At 46.0% G+C, this 23,363-nt stretch overlaps 2 protein-coding genes across 3 annotated transcripts in view; both read right to left on the bottom strand.

The window, feature by feature from the left end:
• Positions 1–311: 311 nt before the first annotated feature.
• Positions 312–2,346, bottom strand: p2ry2 (purinergic receptor P2Y, G-protein coupled, 2; the record flags this gene model as incomplete). The annotated part of the gene is given in 1 exon segment (NM_203708.1): positions 312–2,346. A coding segment is annotated over 1 exon segment (1,050 nt). The 3' UTR covers positions 312–1,272.
• A 478-nt stretch (positions 2,347–2,824) lies between these two features.
• LOC116406441 (P2Y purinoceptor 2-like) overlaps positions 2,825–23,363 on the bottom strand; it is a 41,627-nt gene continuing 21,088 nt past the window's right edge. For both annotated transcript variants that reach the window (XM_031897362.1, XM_031897361.1), the window contains exon 2: positions 2,825–5,265. In XM_031897362.1, the coding sequence (XP_031753222.1) occupies positions 4,193–5,242 (1,050 nt within the window). In that variant the 5' untranslated portion in view covers positions 5,243–5,265 and the 3' untranslated portion in view covers positions 2,825–4,192. The remainder of the gene's footprint in view (positions 5,266–23,363) is intronic.

Raw genomic sequence — 23,363 nt, 5'->3', positions numbered from 1 at the left:
TGGGGCCCAAATGCAGTTCTGTGCTGTACTCTGGGGGCACTTACTGCTCTTACTGGATCTTCCATCACAAACAGCTTTGCTGTGTCCTTAAATACAATATTGCACTGTATGCTAAACAAAGTCAGGTTGGGGGTAAAAATGAGTCAAAAATCAGAATACAAGACAGCTAAATGGCTGGAGGGCCTCTATGATTCCCTCTGAAAGTGCTAAACGGGGCTTTTATTTGAAATAACAATGGAATCTGATCTATAGAATACGGGAATCAGTCTACTCTAGGTTTCTGTTATTATCCCATATGAGATAAATAAGCCTTTTTTTTTTTTTTTTTTTTTTTTTAAACGCTCCTAAAATGACTCTGTACAGCCCCAGGAATAACATACCTTTCTCCCTGCATGCAGATTTACTTTGTTTCTCTATTACAAGCAGCTGAACTGCAGCTCTTTTACTGACTTCACACTAGACAAGGAAGTAACTAAAAGAGCTGCAGTTGAAATGGCTGCAATAGCGAAACAAAATAAATCTGGATGGAGCATCTGTGTTTATCCCAGGCTTTTGTCACCACTGGGGTCAATTTCATTGGTTACCTGCCAATCCCTACTTCATGCTCAGGGGGCTTAGTAACATACATAGTAAGTTAGTAAGTTGGGTTGAAAAAAGACATACGTCCATCACGTTATTATCCCATATGAGATAAATAAGCCTTTTTATTTTAAACGCTCCTAAAATGACTCTGTACAGTCCCCGGAATAACATACCTTTCTTCCTGCATGCAGATTTACTTTGTTTCTCTATTACAAGGAGCTGAACTGCAGCTCTTTTACTGACTTCACACTAGACAAGGAAGTAACTAAAAGAGCTGCAGTTGAAATGGCTGCAATAGCGAAACAAAATAAATCTGGATGGAGCATCCGTGTTTATCCCAGGCTTTTGTCACCACTGGGGTCAATTTCATTTGTTACCTGCCAATCCCTACTTCATGCTCAGGGGGCCTAGTAATGCTTCTAGCTTAGGGAAGCCCCTTGTCTGTCCTAGACTTTCTTAAATATAAAGTAAAAGGTAATATATAAAATATCTGGGAATGTTACATTATATTTGCCACATAGATAAAGGCACCATATTTCTTCATATTGATTTCTACGTGTAGCTATTTTACCTCACGGAGGTTGATACCCCAAAACTAATGTAGCATGAAGCATCTGGTATATGTAGAACCTACAGCGAGGTTCCCTCTACACCGATGTCTCGTGTCTGTTTGGCTCATTTCTCGGTTAATTACACTTTGCTAATTACAGCCGGGCTCTGCCTGGCCTCACTGTTGGAGACACCGGTGGCACTGCCGCTCCAGTTGTTCTCTAGAACATAGGATGTAAATTTGTTCTTCATTTTTGAGAGTCCGTTTCTGGGAATGATGCTTCTCCTAACAGTCTGTCCGGCCAGAAAGTACAATATGGGGTCAAGGCAGCTGTTGGCACTGGCCAAGGGTCTGGTCACTTTATAGGCCAAGTTAATGGCGTTCAATATGTCACAGTCAAGTTCCATCTTGCGGAAATAGTAATAAAGGGTCCGATTGATATGAAAAGGCAAGAAACAAATGATGAAGACCGCCAAGACAATGATAATCATTTTAATCGATTTCTTCTTGGAAGCCGAAGTCTGAGCGGTGGCGGCTGAGGGCTTCATAAGGGTCCGTGCCATCAAGCAATAGCAGATAATAATGGTGATGAACGGGACGCAGAAAAGCAAGGCCAAGTCGACTGTGCTGTAGACCACAAAGTTGTCAAATAGATCCACGCTGGAAGTGTCATGGCAGGTGGTGCTGTCCCCATTGGAACTGGTGGTAACAAAGTACAATATAGGGGACTGACAGGCGGAAACGATAACCCAGACGACCACGGAAATAATCCGAGCATTCCGCACCTTCAGCCAACCGAGTGATTTCATTGGGTAGCAGATCCCGAGGAAGCGGTGGATGCTGATGCACAGCAAGAAGGAGATGCTACAGTACATGTTGGTGTAGAAAAGGAACTTGACGATCTTGCACAAGGCCACGCCGAACGGCCAGTTGTCCCCCTGCGAGTAGTAATAGACCAGCAGCGGGAGGGAGATGACGTACATCATGTCGGAAATGGCCAGGTTGAACATGTAGGTGGTGGAGGCGTTCCAGGGCTTGATCCGGAACAGGAAGATGTACAGGGCCAGAATGTTCAGGATCAGCCCCACGCAGAACACGATGCCGTACGACACGGGGAGGAGGACGTACTTGAAATCCTCGTCGAATTTACACTTGTACGTGGAGTTCTCTCCGCCTCCAGACGCGTTCATTTTTCTGCTTTCGTAGTCTTAACCTGATTTTTAAAAAATTACAAAAGAAAGTATAAGGTTAGGGTCACTATATTGTCATCACTAAGCATTCCAAGATGGCTACCGGCGAGCTATTTAGGCACGTTTTTCCTACTGGTGTTTGGTGCTTTGTTTCATGTTGGTGTGTGCGAACTTATCCACCACATTAAAGGGAAACTACACCCCCAGAATGAATACGTAACCAACAGACAACAAGTTTATATTATATTTAGTGCTGGGCTGTGTGCTCCCTCAGAGATCAGCTGACAGGAAGTGATGCAGCTCTAACTGTAACAGGAAGTAGTGTGGGGCAGGGTTACAGTAGTGGCAGGGTTACAGTAGCGGCAGGGTTACAGTAGCGGCAGGGTTATGGCAGGGGCAGAGTTATGGTTATGGTAACAGAGCTCCGTACCCACATCCAAAATGCAAAAACAGATTTTAACCATTAAAAAAACACACAAAATAACAACAACAAAAGTCAGAATAGATCTATTTCAATTTAATATAAAAGATAAAACATGTTTACATCAGAAAATAAGTTTTTGTTTTTAAAAACCTACTAAAATAAGGTTTAGTATAAATTAGTGTTCGGGCTCGTTACAGCCCCTCTTGTTTATACATATAGATCAGTAAAATATGAATATATATTTACAACAATAAAAACTGTGGTACAATAAATTACACAGACACAGCCAACATTGTTACAGACTTTGCACTGGGACAGTCTTGGGGGTAAAAATGAGAGTCAAAAATCAGAATACAAGAAATTTCTGGAGGGCCTCTATGATTCCCTCCGAAAGTGCTAAGCGGGGCTTTTATTTAAAATAACAATGGAATCTGATCTGTAGAATACGGGAATCTAAAGGCAGACACTCTTCTCTCACTCTAGGTTTCTGTTATTATCCCATATGAGATAAATAAGCCTTTTTATTTTAAACGCTCCTAAAATGACTCTATACAGTCCCCGGAATAACATACCTTTCTCCCTGCATGCAGATTTACTTTGTTTCTCTATTACAAGGAGCTGAACTGCAGCTCTTTTACTGATTTCACATTAGACAAGGAAGTAACTAAAAGAAGAGCTGCAGTTGAAATGGCTGCAATAGCAAACCAAAATAAATCTGGATGGAGCATCCGTGTTTATCCCAGGCTTTTGTCACCACTGGGGTCCATTTCATTGGTTACCTGCCAATCCCTACTTCATGCTCAGGGGGCCTAGTAACATACATAGTAAGTTAGTAAGTTGGGTTGGAAAAAGACATACGTCCATCATGTTCAACCATAATAATAATGCTTCCAGCTTAGGAAAGCCCCTTGTCTGTCCCAAACATTCTTAAATATAAAGTAAAAGGTAATATATAAAATATCTGGGAATGTTACATTACATTTGCCACATAGATAAAGGCACCATATTTCTTCATATTGATTTCTACGTGTAGCTATTTTACCTCACGGAGGTTGATACCCCAAAACTAATGTAGCATCAGGGTCGGACTGGGGTGTGGAGGGCCCACCGGGGTGCCCATAGTGTACCCCCCCGAGGGCCCCCCAACCCCCCTCGCAGGGCCACTCTAACCTCGCAGGCCCCCCCACCCGACGACCTTACCCGAGCGCGTAAATATAACGCATCGGGCAGGAGCATTCGGCAGGGGGAGTGCCGCAAGGGTTGGGTGTGGGCCACCAGGGCCCACTAGAGCCGGGGCCCACCGGGATTTTTCCCGGTGTCCCGGCAGCCCAGTCCGACCCTGTGTAGCATGAAGCATCTGGTATATGTAGAACCTACAGCGAGGTCCACTCTTACTCTTCCCTCTACACCGATGTCTCGTGTCTGTTTGGCTCATTTCTCGGTTAATTACACTTTGCTAATTACAGCCGGGCTCTGCCTGGCCTCACTGTTGGAGACACCGGTGGCACTGCCGCTCCAGTTGTTCTCTAGAACATAGGATGTAAATTTGTTCTTCATTTTTGAGAGTCCGTTTCTGGGAATGATGCTTCTCCTAACAGTCTGTCCGGCCAGAAAGTACAATATGGGGTCAAGGCAGCTGTTGGCACTGGCCAAGGGTCTGGTCACTTTATAGGCCAAGTTAATGGCGTTCAATATGTTACAGTCAAGTTCCATCTTGCGGAAATAGTAATAAAGGGTCCGATTGATATGAAAAGGCAAGAAACAAATGATGAAGACCGCCAAGACAATGATAATCATTTTAATCGATTTCTTCTTGGAAGCCGAAGTCTGAGCGGTGGCGGCCGAGGGCTTCATAAGGGTCCGTGCCATCAAGCAATAGCAGATAATAATGGTGATGAACGGGACGCAGAAAAGCAAGGCCAAGTCGACTGTGCTGTAGACCACAAAGTTGTCAAATAGATCCTTGCTGGAAGTGTCATGGCAGGTGGTGCTGTCCCCGTTGGAACTTGTGGTAACAAAGTACAATATAGGGGACTGACAGGCGGAAACGATAACCCAGACGACCACAGAAATAATCCGGGCGTTCCGCACCTTCAGCCAACCCAGCGACTTCATTGGGTAGCAGATCCCGAGGAAGCGGTGGATGCTGATGCACAGCAAGAAGGAGATGCTACAGTACATGTTGGTGTAGAAAAGGAACTTGACGATCTTGCACAAGGCCACGCCGAACGGCCAGTTGTCCCCCTGCGAGTAGTAATAGACCAGCAGCGGGAGGGAGATGACGTACATCATGTCGGAAATGGCCAGGTTGAACATGTAGGTGGTGGAGGCGTTCCAGGGCTTGATCCGGAACAGGAAGATGTACAGGGCCAGAATGTTCAGGATCAGCCCCACGCAGAACACAATGCCGTACGACACGGGGAGGAGGACTTTCTTAAAATCCTCGTTGAATGTACACTTGTACGTGGAGTTCTCTCTGCCTCCAAACGCGTTCATTTTTCTGCTTTCGTAGTCTTAACCTAATATTTTAAAAAATTACGAAAGAATGTATAAGGTTAGCCAAATCAGGGCCATTATATTTTCATCACTAAGCATTCCAATCTGATCTATAGAATACGGAATCTAAAAGCAGATAATCTTCTCTCACTCTAGGTTCTGTTATTTTCCCATATGAGATAAATAAGCCTTTTTATTTTAAATGCTCCTAAAATTACTCTATACAGCCCCCAGAATAACATACCTGTCTCCCTGCAGGCAGATTTAGTTTGTTTCTCTACAAGCAGCTGAACTGCAGCTCTTTTACTGACTTCACACTAGACAAGGAAGTAACTAAAAGAGCTGCAGTTGAAATGGCTGCAATAGCGAAACGAAATAAATCTGGATGCAGCAAGATGTACGTTATTCTGGGGGCTGTACAGATTACAAAATAAAGTATAAGGTTAGCCAAATCAGGGCCACTATATTTTCGTCACTAAGCATTCGAAGAAGGCAACCGACGAGCTATTTAGGCACGTTTTTCCTTCTGGTGTTTAGTGCTTTGTTTCATGTTGGTGTGTGTGTGAACTCATCTACGCGCTGTGCATGGAGAAATTTTTTTTCCCCCAACCATTTAACCCTTTTCCGAAGGCCGGGACCGTGGATTCGGCCGAAACCAAATCCTTCAATAAAAGCCTGGATTCGGCCCGAATCCTGAACCGAATCCGGTAATCGGTGCATTCCTAATATATATTTACTGCATATATATATATAGCCCCGTTATACGAGTGGGATTCAAGCCGTACATTAATCAAAGCTTTTAAAATTGTTTAGAATTGTATTTTCATTTTTTTAATTTTTTACATTGCAGAGAAGAGGAGGAGGGCAACTTTTTCATTTTTGAATAAAATGTGATTTTTATTTTTTTGCATTTTTGTGTGATGCTTGGGATACTTTTGGACTTTGCTGCCCAACTCATAAGGAGACAATTCACTGCCAGAGCACTTTGCAGCCTGATAATTAGTGTAATTGTGCCAATGACGTCGCTACGTACCGCCCTGCAGTCCATCTGGCTCAGCCGCACAGTACTACCCGGATACACCCCGGTGTAATTACACTAATATTGCAACAGTAGCCATTGCTGGGACATGCTGCAACCTATAAGCTTCCCTCTAACTGCTGCGATTGTTTCCCCACCAATGAACGGGTGAGTTATGAAATAATGTGACCCATAATCTCTACATGTGCAGCTCATTGGGGCTCAGTCCCTTGCACTTTCCCAGAAAAGCAAAAAGTATCTGCACACTCAAAACCAATAAGTAAAAAAGAAACTTATTCAATACAAAAAACACATCATAACAAGTATAGCCCAATGCGTTGCAACCCATTAAGGGTCTTCATCAGGCACAAAAATTTAAAAAAAGGGGCACTTTTCCCACGGTCAGTTGCACGTAAGACCCCTTTGCTTAAAAGTAATTGCATCCAAATGTGCTCCTTGCACTTTTGTATAGTTGTGTTCATTAGAGCTGGGCACTCTAGGCTACCATAGACAACTGGCTCCGCCCCAGTGTGTGCTTTCCCCACCCCTTGCGACGCCACTGCGCGGGGGCACTTATGATGACACTGCAGGGGGTGGGGGAGAGCCCTCTGACAGGCACCAATGGGGAACAAGGGCCCAGACAAGGGGTTGGCAAAGGAAGAGGTATGTGCCTAGTGCCCCCCTGTGGTTGCACCATAGCCACGTGCCTTTTCTACCTACCCCTAGCTCCGCTCAGTCTTCCTGCCTTCCATTCTGAATTCAGTGCCTATTGATACAGGCAGGGTCGGACTGGGGAATGCAAGGCCCACCGGGGCTCCCGCCCCAGGGGCCCTGCAGGAGCACCCACCGGCCGCATCCCCTATCCCCCCCGCAGGGGCCCCCACCCGACATCCTCCTCTGAGAGTGTGTAATTTTTAACGCATAAGGGGAGGAACAGTCGGGCAGGGGGAGCGCCAGCCAGGGTATCAATAGGGGGCTCCCCCACCGGGATATTTCCCGGTGTCCCAGCGGCCTAGTCCGACCCTGGATAGAGGGGGACCCTTGAGCTACTGTAGCCTCCAGACCCAGTGGTAGCTCCAGGGTTCCCCCAACGTCCTGTATCACTCGCTGCAGTTCAATTGCGCTGAAAATATAGGGAGCGCCCATCACTCAAACGCCAAACACCGGAAATTACGCCAGGAAGACATTTGCCACAATGGTGCCAGTTTGGTAAAATCAAACACAATTGAGATAGGCACAGTCGCGTCAAGAGCATTGCTCCCTTTGAGACCGCAATGCCGTCGTAATTCGGGAACAAGAACAGCATTGTGGGAAAAAAAACATGGCGACATGGCATGGTGTGTTTGAAATTGCCCTTTGCTTGCTGGGGATGTATATGTGCCCCTATAGCTTTCTGTTTACTTCTGTTATGTGGGATTTTTATATTTATATATTTATAAAGAGTTAACTCAATGCAGAATACGCCCCCACATATCCCATACACTTATACAGGGAGCCATAGAGCGGAGCAGTGAACTCTATTTTCCCCCATTGATAACTATGACCTTGCTTTGAGAATGTCATATCAGCCCGCACATCTTTAGATAAGGAACAGCTGCATCATGGCAGCTATAAACCCCTGCAGCGCGGCGGCCCGGGGCAGAGATATACGGTTCTGCCCTAGGAAAATATTATACTCAGGGGACGCGTCACTTGCAATAATTGGAGCAATTAAAATGTAACCGGGATAAAGTGTCGCTGATGTGGTTCTGCTTTTAAAGGGATACTGATGTCAAAATACAATGTTTCATTGTTCTGACACATTAACAAGTGTAGGGGGCAGTGCCAAATGTCTACACAGTCATATGCCCATTGGTTCTTCTGGGATCCAAAAAGAGTGTTTGTGGGGGGGGGTTATCCAGGAGTAAACTGGATTTCAGGCAAATTGGGGATGTGTCTAACTACAGGTATAGGACCCATTATCCAGAATGCTTGGGACCAAGGGTATTCCGGATAAGGGGTCTTTCCGTAATTTGGATCTCCATACCTTAAGTCTACTAAATCAATAAAACATTAATTAAACCCTATGGGATTGTATTGCATCCAATAGGGATTATTTATATCCTAGTTGGGATCAATTACAAGGTACTGTTTTATTATTATAGAGAAAAAGGAAATCCGTTTTTAAAATTCTGAATTATTTGATTAAATTGGAGTCTATGGGAGACAGCCATTCCGTAATTCGGAGCTTTCTGGATAATGGGTTTCCGGATAAGGGATCCCATACCTGTATAACTACCCCCAGACTGGGCATGGCTTAATCTGTAAAAACAGCCAGGGACAGAGTGGGCCGGCGGGACATTGGGAAAAAACCCTGGGCCCTGCTGACCCAGACCCAATACCCATAAGTACTGCATGAGGGGGGGGGCAGGCAGAGGGATGAAGGCAGGTAGGTGGCAAGGACCCCTAAGTGGCTGTGCAGCAGCCCCAGTGGCCTTAAGGTCCCCATACATGGGCCGATTCTAGCTGCCGATATGGGTCCCTTAGATAGATTCGGCAGCTTATCTGCCCGTGTAGGGGCACTACCGACGGGATCAGGGGACCACATCCGCTCGGTCCCCGAACCAACTGTGCCTATACCTGTCGGAATTCGATCGTTTGGCCCCGGGGCCAAACGACCGAATTAGCCTGAAATAGCCCGATATCGTTTGGCGACCTCTTAACGTGTACAGCCACCTTTAGACACCCAGTCGGATGCTGAAAACCTTTGTACCACCAGTGCCACCCAGTAGAGAAATGCCCCCCCAGCAACTATGACCTAAATACCAGGGCACAGAGGAAGGAGCTATAAATGCCATGACGTACATACACGTGCCCTGCGCCTCTTATCACTGGTTTTGTAACTCCCTATAAAGTACCCACCTTTGTTTGCTCTTCTGCAACATCCCGCCGGGCCCCATTAGAGCCACACAGGTGCCAACTGCTTATGTACCCGGGATAGCTGGCACCTCGGTTAGGAAGGCAACGTTCCAGCTCCAGCAAACAGAACCCACGGAGAACTAACACGCAACTTACAAGCTTATTTGGAATATGTCACACATTTTACTATGGTTGCAACATGGGTGACTGGGCACGAATGGCACATGGAAGCAGCTCTGCGCTTGGCACTGTATTGTCTGGGGGAAAGCAAAATGGGGCTTTTCCTTGTGAATAAAATAGTAATACATTTCCTGCTGCTCATCTTAAAGTGAGAGCTTCCTGGCCAAGGGCTGTTACATGAACTGTCACAAGGGACAGTGTGACGCTGTGGGACCCATTCTGCACTAGATATAATGGTAACGTGTCCGTATGGGGGTGATTAATGGCTGGCTATTAGGGTGCTTCCTCCTCCACCGGATCAGATCATTTAACCAACTGCTAAATAATTGGGTCAGGACCTATAGCGGCCAATTCAGATTCCAGTATGAGTAGAGATTGGCCGCATTGGCCAGCCCACCAGTATAAACACAAGGGCATTTCAGGTTGGCACAGCATGGTCAGCGGCAAAACTTGGTTGCACCGGGCCCCCCCGCAGAAAAATCTTTTGAGAGAGCCAACCACAACGCTATATTTCAGGTAGAAGTGGGGCCGGGGAGGGGGGACTAAGGTACAGCAGACCCTGTGGTCCAAGCTGTCTGGGCCCCAGGGGGGTCATGGTCTGCTGTATATATAGTTACGTTGAATGCAGTGATGCCTGTAATTGGCATAAGGGGCAGGCTGGGGTTGGCATGTAGGTGCCCCCCCCCCCATATTGGCCCCTACCTGTATCTTAACTTCCCCGTTATTCAGTTAGGGGGCAGCAGCAAGCACAGGGAGCCCTATGGCACCTTTGCACCTCATTTTAGATTTTTCATTGAAGGTGCAGAACACTAAGCCCCCCCGGGGCACTAATCGGCACAATTACTTTATAAATAGGTCCCTATGGTTTTCTTTACATTGTGGAATCAGTATGGCATTCCCCTCATTCTCTAGTTCCGAGAACAAATCCGCACTTATCATTTCCTTGATCATTAGCTTCGTTTTATCACTTTTTTTTGCCCTTTTTAACTCCCCGTGTGCCAGTTTTCCAAAGAAATAACAAAAATACAAAAATATGATGGAAATGTAAAGAGCTCTACTACTAAAGGGCCACATTCCTACGTATCAGCGCCGGGCCGGCATTCCAGTGACTAATGCTTCTGGTATCAGACACGGAACTATCGGACTTGGGAAAATATGCTGTGTTTTTAAAAGCACATTACTATCGGTTTAAAGGGGAACTTCACCCAAAAGAAAAAGTGATTCTAAGAAACTTTGTAAATGAAATTGCAGCTGAAAGCAGTTTAGGCTGTAAATGGCACAATGCTCTCCTTATGTAATATAGCAGCAAGATGGCTGATATTGTGCTGGGAAGCAGCATTCTCATTGGCCGATCCTCTAGCATCTCTAATAAGTATTTTCTTAGCAGCTTAACTAAGGGGGGTGCAGTTGGACAGCTCCAAGGGGGGTTTAGGAAGGGTTTGCCCCTTTAAAAAAAGAGCACTGTTCCCTAGAGTTGTTATATCATTTTTGTATTATTCATAGTGTTTGGAGTTTCAGCAGCTATTTGGTTGCTAGGGTCCATGTTACCTTAGCAACCAGGGAGTGGTTTGGATAAGAGATTGGTATATAAATAGGAGAGGGACTGAATAGAAAAATAAGTACTAAAATGTAACAATAACAATTAAACAATAGCTTTTGGCTGCCGGGGTCAGTGACCCCCATTTGAAAGCTGCAACGAGTTGGAAGAAGAAGATCATTAATTAAAAACTATAACAAATAAATAATGAAAAGTTAACTGAAAGTTGTACCGTCCCTTTAGAACAATAAAACAGATGGATCCATCATAAATAAAATTCCCCACGTACCCTGTGACCTTCCTTGTAGCGTCTCTATTTCCCATGAGTCATTCGCCCCATAACTCACGTTAAATCCAATATCCATGTCATCTATCCAGGGCCACTAACCTCCCCACCCACACTAATAAACTCCTTCCGAGCTGTTTATTCAATCAATATTTGCTGAAGCCAGAGGACATCTATTTGCCATATGTGATAAACCTCCTCCTTCAGTCATTTCTCTCCTTTATTGCGTTTATCTACCATAAGCTCCGCTCTGAGCTCGCCCACGCCGCCCGTGCCAACCCTGTAAACTTAGGGGGTGAAACCTTTATATCAGATTATTAAAAATATCATGGCCAATAGCCAAAGCCAGCAGCCCTGCCCCATCCACACTGGTGCCAAATAATGTCCCTTTCACTTTAAAGGGATTCTGCCATGATATTTATGGGGCACTTTTAATCAATAAATGACACTGTTACACAACAAATAATTCCCTCTGCCATTTAACCTTTTATTCTTGAACCAACAAATGTATTTGTAGCTGTAATATTGGTGTGTAGGCGCCATCTCAGTGCCTTGTGCCGGAGTCTGAGCTTTCAGCCAGCGCTACACATTAGATCTGCTTTCAGCTAACCTATTGTTTCTCCTACTCCCATGTAACTGGAGGAGTCCCAAGCCGGACTTGGATTTCTTACTATTGAGTGCTATTCTGATACCTACTGGGAGCTGCTATCTTGCTCCCTTCCCATTGTTCTGCTGATCGGCTGCTGGGGGTGAGGGGGGGGGATATCACTCCAACTTGCAGCGCAGCAGTAAAGTGTGCCTGAGTCTGAGCTTTCAGCCAGCGCTACACATTAGAACTGCTTTCAGCTAACCTATTGTTTCTCCTACTCCCATGTAACTGGAGGAGTCCCAAGCCGGACTTGGATTTCTTACTATTGAGTGCTATTCTGATACCTACTGGGAGCTGCTATCTTGCTCCCTTCCCATTGTTACCTGTAAATAATTCTCCTTCTGGAAAGACCAGAAAGCGGATGCCATTAATCCCGACAGATCAATAAGTAATCGTCTAGGATCTGAATTCTAAGCAGCGTTTAAGCCGCTCTCACCGCAGTGTTTTATTGTATTATCTTCATAATGGGCGAATATTGTTTGTTGCATTAACCGCTGAGAGCGGCTACTGGATCTGTAATCCATTACGGTCACGGCATAAAACCCCATGACAATAACAATATTATTCTGCTCGGAGGCAGTTTGTTCAGTTGATCCCTGACTAATCCCCCGGGGTAGCAGTAAAGCAGCGACTGGGACTTTGCCTTATGGCATTGCTGTGCAGCGAGTAGTAACAGAAACAGTCGCTTCCTTCTATTCAAGTGGGAATCGCGGGTTTGCGGAACCTGTTTGCTTAGTGACTGTTCCTCATACAGTAAAAGGGACAAAGACGCTGTTACTTAATAATCTTGTGAAAGAGGACAATGTGCCATTCACAGAGAAATGATAAAATTCCCCGTTCTGTAATGATATAAAGCACTGAGTTTCGTTAGATATTTTCTCTTCCTCTTCCTCTTGGTCTATTGCCATTGGTACAGACCCCCAGAGGTGAATGGAACCAATAAGAACCAGCCAGGGGGGTCACACCGCACCCCTAAAAACATGATTTCTCTGCTTATGGTCATTCATTTTGTGAAAGTAAATTTAATTGTAAATATAAGGACAATGCAGTGCAATATTGCACCCTTAATAAATGATTGACCCAAACATCCCTTGACTTTTACACTTGGCTCAAAGTTCTAGATCACTATCAGGCGGAACGTGGTTGCTGATTTGCAGCCCCTATCAGCAGCGGGCAAGGACAAACAATTTTCTTGGCTTGTAAATACCAAAGACTGTACGGAGAGATTATCTCACAAAAAGGCTCATCTGTCGGGGCAGAACTGAGAGACTTGTGCCACCACATTCCATACAAACATCTTAAGACACTGTGGCGGGACATCTCCAAACAGTGGATAGAGAATGAGCCCACCAGTTGCTTGATCCAAGAAAGTTTATTTACAACTTGGGCTCTATAGTTCTCCTAATGCTGGCCAACTTATTACATGTAGTAGGCCAATTAGTTCTCGTATAGCATGCTTGAGGACATATAGTAAAGTCTATGGAGCCTGAGTAAACTGGGGTCCATATAAATCCTTTGGAGGGCCAGATCCGGCACATGGGTCTCCATAGTGCTGGGCGGTATACCGGTAAAAACCGATCACCGGTGTTCTTTTTGAAACCGATATGAATTTTCTACATACCCCCATACCGGTGTGCGTGAATACTTCCGGGTGCGCACGTGACGTCAGCGCGCACACACTCTACAAAAGCGCCATCGCTAGGACGCATTCAGAGTCGGATACCAATGTGAGCTGTCGGGGGGGGGGGGTGCCTGGCAAGTAATTATATTTTATGTGAAGGGGATGGGGGGTGTTTGGGGGGGTTGGGATGGGGTGGGTGGGGGGTTATATTTATGTGAAGGGGATGGGGGGGTGTTTGGGGTGGGGTGGGGTTGGGTGTGTGCGGATGGGGGGGTGTTTGGGGTGGGGTGGGGGGGGGGTGTGCGGATGGGGGGGTGTTTGGGGTGGGGTGGGGTGGGGGGGGTGTGTGCGGATGGGGGGGTGTTTGGGGTGGGGTGGGGGGGTGTGTGCGGATGGGGGGGTGTTTGGGGTGGGGGGGGTGTGTGCGGATGGGGGGTGTTTGGGGTGGGGGGGTGCGTGCGGATGGGGGGGTGTTTGGGGTGGGGTGGGGGGTAGCATGCGGATGGGGGGTTGGGGGGGCTGCGTGCGGATGGGGGGGTGTTTGGGGTGGCGGGGGGGGTGCGGGTGGCGGGTGTTTTGGGGTGGTCACCTAATCATGCATGGGGAAAAAAAAATACCGTCAAATACCGTGATACCGATATAATTTTGAAAAATACCGTGATATAAATTTTTGGTCATACCGCCCAGCACTAGGTCTCCAGTTGCACAGCCCTGCTCTAGACCATTATGTAAGGTGGCACCCCTTTTGCAAGTTTGCCATCCATATATTGATATATTGTTTCTCGCCTATTCTATCTACACTAAAAATCTTTCCGTTCAACCGTAGACCAAATTCTGAAGATAAATACACAATAATAAGGTGGGTTGAACCAATTTTCTTATATTGGTGCTCTGTCTTTGTATCTAGACTGATGGGCTCTGGACCAGGGGACCTGTGAGAACCTTGCCCACTGGTAACTTTAACAGCCAAACTTAATTCTCTAGTAATCTCTGTATTAGTGAATTCTTCCCTCCCCTCGTGTGTTAAAGAAGAGGTTAAAGAAGTCTGGGGTGTGGGTCAGAATGGCTCTGCAATCAGGACTGGCAAAATGGTCAATGTTGACTGGACCACCGGCATAATAAGAGTCAGTGGGCCCTCCTGCTTCTAACCATTTGGCCTAATTCATGGTCATTCCCTATCTCTCTATGATAACCATGAGACTTAAGTTGGCCATACATGGGCCGATTGTAGCTGCCGATATGGGTCCCTTAGACTGATTCAGCAGCTTATTGGCCCGTGTAGGAGCAGAAACAACAGGACTACCTGAAATTGGCCAGATATTGATTTGGCAGGTTAAAAGATTTAGTCGGATCGGGGACCACATCGGCTCATTGATGCGGTCCCCGAACCGACTGCCCCATTTGCGGCATCAGAATCTGATCGTTTTGCCCCAGGGCCAAACGACCGAATTAGCTTACATTTTCCCGATATCGCCCACCCGTAGGTGGGGGATATCGGGAGAAGATCCGCTCGCTTGGCAACCTCGCCAAGCAAGCGGATCTTAATGTGTATGGGCACCTTAAATAAATAGAAGAACAGTTTCAGGATAAAAGATTAAGAATAAAGAGGTTGAATGACGTTGAACACAGTTTGGACAGTGGGCCCATAACCTTAGGGTTTCTGGGGGACCCCGACATCCCAGTCAGACACTGAATAAGGCTCAAGGCCCCCCCCCCCCACACTGAACATTGTTGTAACTACAAAGGAATAATGATGATTGTTACAAATGGTAATGATAACGTGATCAGTAAATAACTTCGCTAGAAACTGAAAAACTCCGCTTCATGAGGAACCGGATTAGAAAATCTATATTGGTGATAAATGAGTTTATTCAAGAGAGACACCTGGTAACGCAGGAGTTTTCCAATGCCAAAGCCATAACGCTCTCTCTCTAAGTAACCTGAGGGCCTCATTAATCTTTTCCTTCTCTTGTGTCTCTTATTGACAATTGTCAACTGGTCCCCCCCCCCCCGGAACATACACAATACTGCTCATGGCATTCCTTACTGTAATATTCTTATTACAGGGCCTAGTACAGCCATAGATTTCTGCTTAGTAGCAGCTACTTGTCACAGCTACTAAACGCCAGAAAATCCCCTGCCATAGACAATACTGAGAATTGCCCCTGCTAACTAACTGTCACACATAGAGACAATTATCAGTAAATGATCAGCAGTAAATGATCAGTTTTAGGGTTTCTCCCATGCCTAAATACACAAATGAAGCAAACACCTCTATAAACCCAAGACAAATTATTTCTTATTATTGAACAAAATACAAATAATTAAAAACAAATCAGCAGACCAACTGCAAATTCTCACAGTTCCGCAGTCGCATTCATATTACAAAGTGAATCAAGTTGCCCTTTGAGGGTATTTCCCAGGATTCTGGTTTTCAGAAGATAAAACGCTGATTTAGCTTTTTTTTAGGTTACATAAGAGAAAGAGCTATTGTCCCATTCAGGCTTCTTATGAAACAGGAGGAAGCTGAGTAGATTTATACAGATATTTTGAAGACACGTAAGAAAAAACTGCCAGGTATTGGGTCGGCCCTGTGAGCCTGTAATGTACCCGAGCTCTGTATAACTGATCCGTGGGTTATGTAACGTTCCCCGGAGCCTTTCCGAGGTGCCGAGAAAGTTATTCCCTGTTTATTCTGTATTTCCGCCGGCCGAAAGAATAACAATAAATAGCAACACAAGCTGACGGTTTGTATATTGCCTGCACTAGCGGTTCTGACAAGTGATGAGTGAATCTGTTCCATTTCGCTTTGCTGAAAAATTCGCAAATCTTCAAAAGATCTGCGAAACGACGAAAAATTCGCGAAACGGCAAAAATGTCGAGCGGCAAAAAAATTTGTCGCCCACGGCTATTCTTTTGTTGCCCGCAGCTATTATTTCGTCGCCCGCGGCTATTATTTTGTCACCCGCGGCTATTATTTTGTCACCCGCGGCTATTATTTTGTCTTGCGGCTATTATTTTGTCACCCGCGGCTATTATTTTGTCACCCGCGGCTATTATTTTGTCTTGCGGCTATTATTTTGTCACCCGCGGCTATTATTTTGTCACCGCGGCTATTATTTTGTCTTGCGGCTATTATTTTGTCGCCCGCGGCTATTTTTTCGTCGCCCTCGGCTATTATTTCATTGCGCGGCTATTATTTTGTCGCCCACGGCTATTATTTTGTCGCCTGCAGCTATTATTTTGTCGCCCGCAGCTATTATTTCATCTTGCGGCTATTCTTTTGACATCCGCGACTATTCTTTTTTTACGCCGTTTTTTCCACAGCGAATTTTTTCATCCGTTTCGCGAAACAATCCGCCAATGGCGAAATGCAGAAATTCGCCGCAAATCCATGCCTGTTGGCTAGGACTCTGGACTAATGTACCTGCACACCTGGAGAAGAACTGACTTCTGCTACATTGTTTTTGAGTCGGAACCAGAGAACAACAGACGGGCGCTGCTCTCAGTAACGATGACGTTCACAAGTCACTATAATAAAGCCGTGAGAATGTTTAATGATATTATTGGGAAGTTGCTTAGAACGATATTGTCTCTAATTATGTGTGAGAACAGGTAATGGCGTGTTGATCCCCGACATACTCTGCATTCCTTACCCGGCGCGGGACACTCCTTCTCTGTTTATTTGTATTTTTTATACGTGGGTGGGAGCTGCCATTTAAGTCAACTATTTTTAAACCAGGGGTATTTTTTTGCACATAAATTCGTCACTTGAATGTCATTGGCTGTCATGATGTTATACTGTGATTACATTGCTACCTTAGCAGGTTCGGACTGGGGTATGTGCGGCAAACTGGGGCCCCCGACCACCTGCTCACCTGACGCTGGCCCCGCCCCCCCGTGTGCGTACTTTCTACTTCGGGGGCCACGGGGTTTTTTCCCAGTGTCCTGCTAGTCCAGTCTGGTCCTGTACCTCAGCCCTAGGGTTGCCACCTGTCCGGTTTTGGCCCAGACAGGGTCAAAACCAGGGTCGGACTGGGGGGTGCATGGCCCACCACCTCCCAAGGTGCCTCCTCCAGCCGCGTCCCCCACAGCGGCCCCCGCCACGCACCCCTAACCCACCCTGTCCGACGTCCTCCCCTGAATGCGTGTATGTGAAACGCGTCAGGGGAGGACATCAGAGGCCAGAGGAAGCGGCAATAGGATTGGGTCTGGGCCGCTGGGGCCCACCGGGTATTTTCTTGGTGTCCCAGCAGTCCAGTCCGACCCTGGTCAAAACCAACAGGGCTATCCAGGTCAAAGCTACCTGCAAGGTTTCCCCAATTTGGAAAACCGGGCGCCGATCGTTGTGTCATAGCACCGCCCCTGTGACATCAAAACCGCCCCCCCCCCCGTGATGTCATGACCGGCCTCCCTGCCTAGAGTTCCCGGGCAGGAGAGGTTCCATGTTAAGGTTAATATCAAGTTGCCGCCATGTTTCCGTTTCTGCAGCTGCACGGCACCATGCAAATGAACACACTGGATCGGCAGGATTTTTTTGCATAGACCCGGCCATAAGGCAAATATGGGTCTGAGAGCCCTGGGCTTGTAATTCAGTCCTTCTATGGGGGTTATGTAATAAATCTGTTTGCCCAGGAGCAGTAACCCATAGCAACCAATCAGCAGGTAGAATATACTGGTCATCTATTTAATAGCAAACATCGTATTGGTTGCTAAGTGTTACTGCACCTGGGCAAACTTAGTGCCTTTTATTACATACGGGGGTTGTGTGAGTGCCTAATTGCCTTTACTCACGCTCAGACCCTTACTGCTTACAGACACACATACTAACCAAAGTGTATCCTTATGTACCTGCTGCAGGGGTCCCCATTGCTTCCATAGAGACTCCTTTAAAGCTGGGGCTGCACTGGGGGGGGGGGTCTCGTTTGAATATTGGGGAAAGGCGAGGCCCCCAAACGAGCAAATCTTTCCCCAATATTCCCACCCTGGGTGATATTGGATCAATCGGATCACATTGAGGAGATGGAGGATCAAATATGCAAGCAATTGAGTTTTGCTTGCAGGCGGTTCAAGAACCCACTAGGAATGACTCTATTTTGGACCTGGTGATTTCTAATAATGCTGAACTTATCTCTAACATTTGTGTGGGTGAGCATTTGGGGAACAGTGATCACAACATGGTCTCCTTTGAGATAATGCTGCAGAGACAGCGCTATAAGGGAGTAACTAAAACACTCAATTTTAGACGTGCAGACTTTGCCAGTATAAGGGCATCTCTGCAATGTGTCAACTGGGAAAGGCTTTTCATGGGGTTAGACACAGAAGGAAAATGGAACATCTTTAAAACATTGCTTTGTAGGTATACACAACAGTATATCCCCCTTGTAAGCAAGGAGAGGCATCGCAAAGCAAAACCCTTATGGCTGAATAAAAGTGTTATTGTCGAGGTTGGTAAGAAAAAACGTGCTTTTAGGGCATTCAAGTTAGCTGGGGCAGCAGAAACTTTCATCAGGTACAAGGGGGCAAATAAAGCAGCAAAAAAGCTATCAGGCAAGCTAAAATAGAGATGGAAAGGGATATTGCAGCTAGGAGTAAAAAGAATCCAAAATTATTTTTTAATTATGTGAATAGTAAAAAAATGAAGCAAGAAGGGGTGGGAACTTTATTATCACGGGGGGTACGTTGGTTGATGAAAACGGGGGAAAAGCTGAAATTTTGAACTCTTATTTTTCATCTGTCTATACATCTGAGGAGCCAGATAATGAAGGCTTCCCTTGTAATATGCCCAGTTCTAGTAATTTAGCTACTGGCGCATGGGTCACTCGGGAGGAAATTCAAAAGAGACTTGAACATGTAAAGGTAAACAAAGGTCCAGGGCCGGATGGGATTCATCCCAGGGTATTAAATGAGCTGAGCGCTGTGATTGCCAAACCTCTTCACTTAATTTTTCAGGATTCATTGAGGTCTGGCATGGTGCCGAGAGACTGGCGGATTGCTAATGTGGTGCCGTTATTTAAAAAGGGATCCCGTTCTCAGCCTGAAAACTATAGGCCTGTTAGTCTGACATCAGTAGTAGGAAAACTTTTGGAAGGGGTAATAAGGGATAGGGTACTTGAATACATTGCAGTTCACAATACTATTAGTTTGTGCCAGCATGGTTTTATGCGTAACAGATCTTGCCAGACTAATTTAGTCGCCTTTTATGAGGAGGTGAGCAGGAACCTTGATGCTGGAATGGCAGTTGATGTCATCTACTTGGACTTTGCTAAAGCGTTTGATACAGTACCTCACAGAAGGTTAATGATCAAATTAAGGAATATTGGCCTAGAACATAATATTTGTAATTGGATAGAGAACTGGCTGAAGGATAGAGTACAAAGAGTGGTTGTAAATGGAACATTTTCTAATTGGGCCAGTGTGGTTAGTGGAGTACCGCAGGGGTCAGTCCTTGGGCCTTTGCTGTTTAACTTGTTTATTAATGACCTGGAGGGGGGCATAGACAGTACTGTGTCTATTTTTGCTGATGACACTAAATTGTGCAAAACTATAAGTTCCATGCAGGATGTGCCGCTTTGCAGAGCGATTTGACAAAATTAGATAACTGGGCAGCAAACTGGAAAATGAGGTTCAATGTTGATAAGTGCAAAGTTATGCACTTTGGTAGAAATAATATAAACGCAAACTATCTACTGAATGGTAGTGTGTTGGGGGTTTCCTTAATGGAGAAGGATCTGGGGGTTTTTGTAGATAACAAGTTGTCTAATTCCAGGCAGTGTCATTCTGTGGCTACTAAAGCAAATAAAGTGCTGTCTTGTATAAAAAAGGGCATTGACTCAAGGGATGAGAACATAATTTTGCCCCTTTATAGGTCCCTGGTAAGGCCTCACCTTGAGTATGCAGTGCAGTTTTGGGCTCCAGTCCTTAAGAAGGATATTAATGAGCTGGAGAGAGTGCAGAGACGTGCAACTAAACTGGTAAAGGGGATGGAAGATTTAAACTATGAGGTTAGACTGTCGAGGTTGGGGTTGTTTTCTCTGGAAAAGAGGCGCTTGCGAGGGGACATGATTACTCTGTACAAGTACATTAGAGGGGATTATAGGTAGTTGGGGGATGTTCTTTTTTCCCATAAAAACAATCAGCGCACCAGAGGCCCCCCCTTTAGATTAGAGGAAAGGAGCTTCCATTTGAAGCAGCGTAGGTGGTTTTTCACAGTGAGGGCAGTGAGGGGGTTGGGGAATGCCCTGCCGGGGGATGTTGGGTAGGGGGTTCCTCACGATGAGGGCAGTGAGGTTGGGGAATGCCCTTCCTAGTGATGGGGTAATGGCAGATTCTGTTAATGCCTATAAGAGGGGCCTGGATGAGTTCTTGATCAATCAGAATATCCAAGGCTATTGTGATACTAATATCTACAGTTAGTACTAGTGGTTGTATTTATAGTTTATGTATGTGAGTGTATAGATTGGTAGGTGTGGGTTAGGTGTGCTGGGTTTACTTGGATGGGTTGAACTTGATGGACACTGGTCTTTTTTCAACCCTATGTAACTATGTAACTATGTAACTATGTAAACCTGCCCGATCCACATCATTGCCTAGATATTGCCCCAATCAGGTATTCCCATTGGGGGGGCCCTTACACAGACTGGTGATCTGCTAACATGGTACGTCCACGGCTTTTATTGGCCCATGTGTGGCCTCTTTAATGCTGATTCCTGCTTCTGCTTTGCTTAAAAATCCATTGTTTCTCTCCCAAAGAGCCGTGACTATCTCTTTACCAGAGCTGGGGCAATACTACTTGAGCCATTGCCCCACCTGCTCACCCTCCATGTGCTTATTACCCCCACACACGCTGTTTGGTCTTGACTATCAACCCACGTCCCCCATCATATGCCCCCCATCATATGCCCCCCACCATTGCCCCTCAGTCCACAGCAGATATTGGATAGGTTTAAAAATCCCATTAAGCAAGGACCACATTGCTGTGTTGATATGGTCCCTCCCTACTGGCCCCCAAAGCCCAGTCTGGCCTGATCAAATCTCAATGAGTATGGGCAACTTAAGCTTTATTTGTTTAACCATTTTCTGTTATACTGTGTTACAGACCTGGCACTAAGCTGACCCCAACAAGTGAACAGATATCCCATTATCAACCCGGGGGCTCTAAATATAAGCTCTGTTTATTGCAATTATGACCCGGGTGTTGCCTTTTTGGCTTGAAACATTACTGTATTTGAACATACAGTGTATATATATATATATGAAGTTACACTTTGTCACTCAGTGTGTACGGCAGCCCTATTACCGACACAGCAATGTTCTGTTTGCAGAGATTGGCTCATAAGATAAACACACATCAGGGGAACATTTCCCGGTGACAAAGGGACCAAAGATTTACTGTGCGACTCCCACCCAGCGTCCGGCACAAACACACATGTAGGGTAAATAGTGGGACAATGGGTGCTCTGTATATAAGGACCCTGCAGGTCCCCTAGCTCCACAGCCCCCCCCCCAAAAGGTCATTTTATAACAGGGCAATGATCGAGGGTGCTAGTGCCGTAGCCAATGGCCTACAGGCAACTGACCCTTCTAATATTCCCAGGGAGGGACTTATTCACTGCAGGGATATTTACTACAGGGATACTGACCCCTTTGTTAAAACTATAGAAGTGTGGCCATCTGTACCCCAAAAAGCTGTAAATTAGGGGTGTATATATATCATATTTAGTTATTAACTCCAGGGGCCACAGCACCAGGTTTAATACATCATTGTTCTACCTGCAGCGGGCTGCAAAAATTGCTGATTGGTTGCTATGGGTTACTGCCCACGGGCAAATTTGCCCAGTGTTGATAAATGAGCCCCAGTGTCTTTTATTATATATGGGGGTTAGTACCTTACAGGGTTGCAACTAGGGGTTGGCAGACGAGGGAGATGTATAGGGCCCAATGGTGGGGGGCGCAAGTTATGTCTCTCCTGCCGACCCCTAGTTTGGGCCCTGCCCGAGTTGGGTCGTTGCAAGTAAAAGTGAGACCAGACGGGGTATGTGACAGGTATGTGGGGGCTCATAGGGGAAAGAGTGGGGGGCGTAGTTCCGCATGAACGCTTGCCTTGGCCGCAGTGTGATGTTGGCCGGTTCCGGTGCCTTACTGCCACACACTCACTGGCACATCGGGTTCCACTTCAGCCTCTGGAGAGGATAAAGCTGTTTATGAGCAGAGTAAACACAATGAGTGTGTGTGGGATGAGCACGATAAAGCCAATGCAAATAAACCTGATTCTGTGATTACAGGGAGAGGGTAACTAGGAAACCTGCCCTTACGGTATTCTCATCCGCCCCGGCGTGACAGAAACCACAACTGCCAGTTTTAGGCAGTTTCCACTCGCCTAAAAGCCTAAAGCCGGCGCACACATTGCCATAAGCACAAAAAAAACCTGTCGGAACCTGACTTCACTGAGCAACACGTGGATAACTCTGCTCCGAAACAGAGTTGATAATAAATGATTTAAAAGAATTCAGGCACAGCTGCAATCTAAAGTGAAGACCAACAACCAATGAGATGAAGCTATGAGGGCCACATGCCCCCTTATTAAGGTGGCCAAACATGGGCAGTTTTAAGCTGAGTCCTTCAGACTGATTCCGCAGACTATCTGTCCATGTATGGGCCACAGACTTTCCTGGCCCAAAATCATTGAGATGTTAATTGGACTGGCATGATCTCTCCATCAGATCACGAACCGCATTGGCTCATTGATGGGTGGTTATTGCTCCGGCAGCTCTTATCCTTGTCGTTATAATTCGATCGTTTGGCCCTGGCCCAATATCACCCACCTTAGTAGCCCATATTGGGAGAAAAAGCCACTTCTTTGATGGCCTTGCCAAACTACCGAATCTTATGGCGTATGGCCACCATGACTGCAACATAGCCGTGCATGTATT

The sequence above is a fragment of the Xenopus tropicalis genome, chromosome 2, assembly GCF_000004195.4.
Source record: "Xenopus tropicalis strain Nigerian chromosome 2, UCB_Xtro_10.0, whole genome shotgun sequence".
NCBI lineage: Eukaryota > Metazoa > Chordata > Amphibia > Anura > Pipidae > Xenopus > Xenopus tropicalis.
Note: the sequence above shows the minus strand (reverse complement) of the source record. Positions and strands in the feature narration are given on the sequence as shown.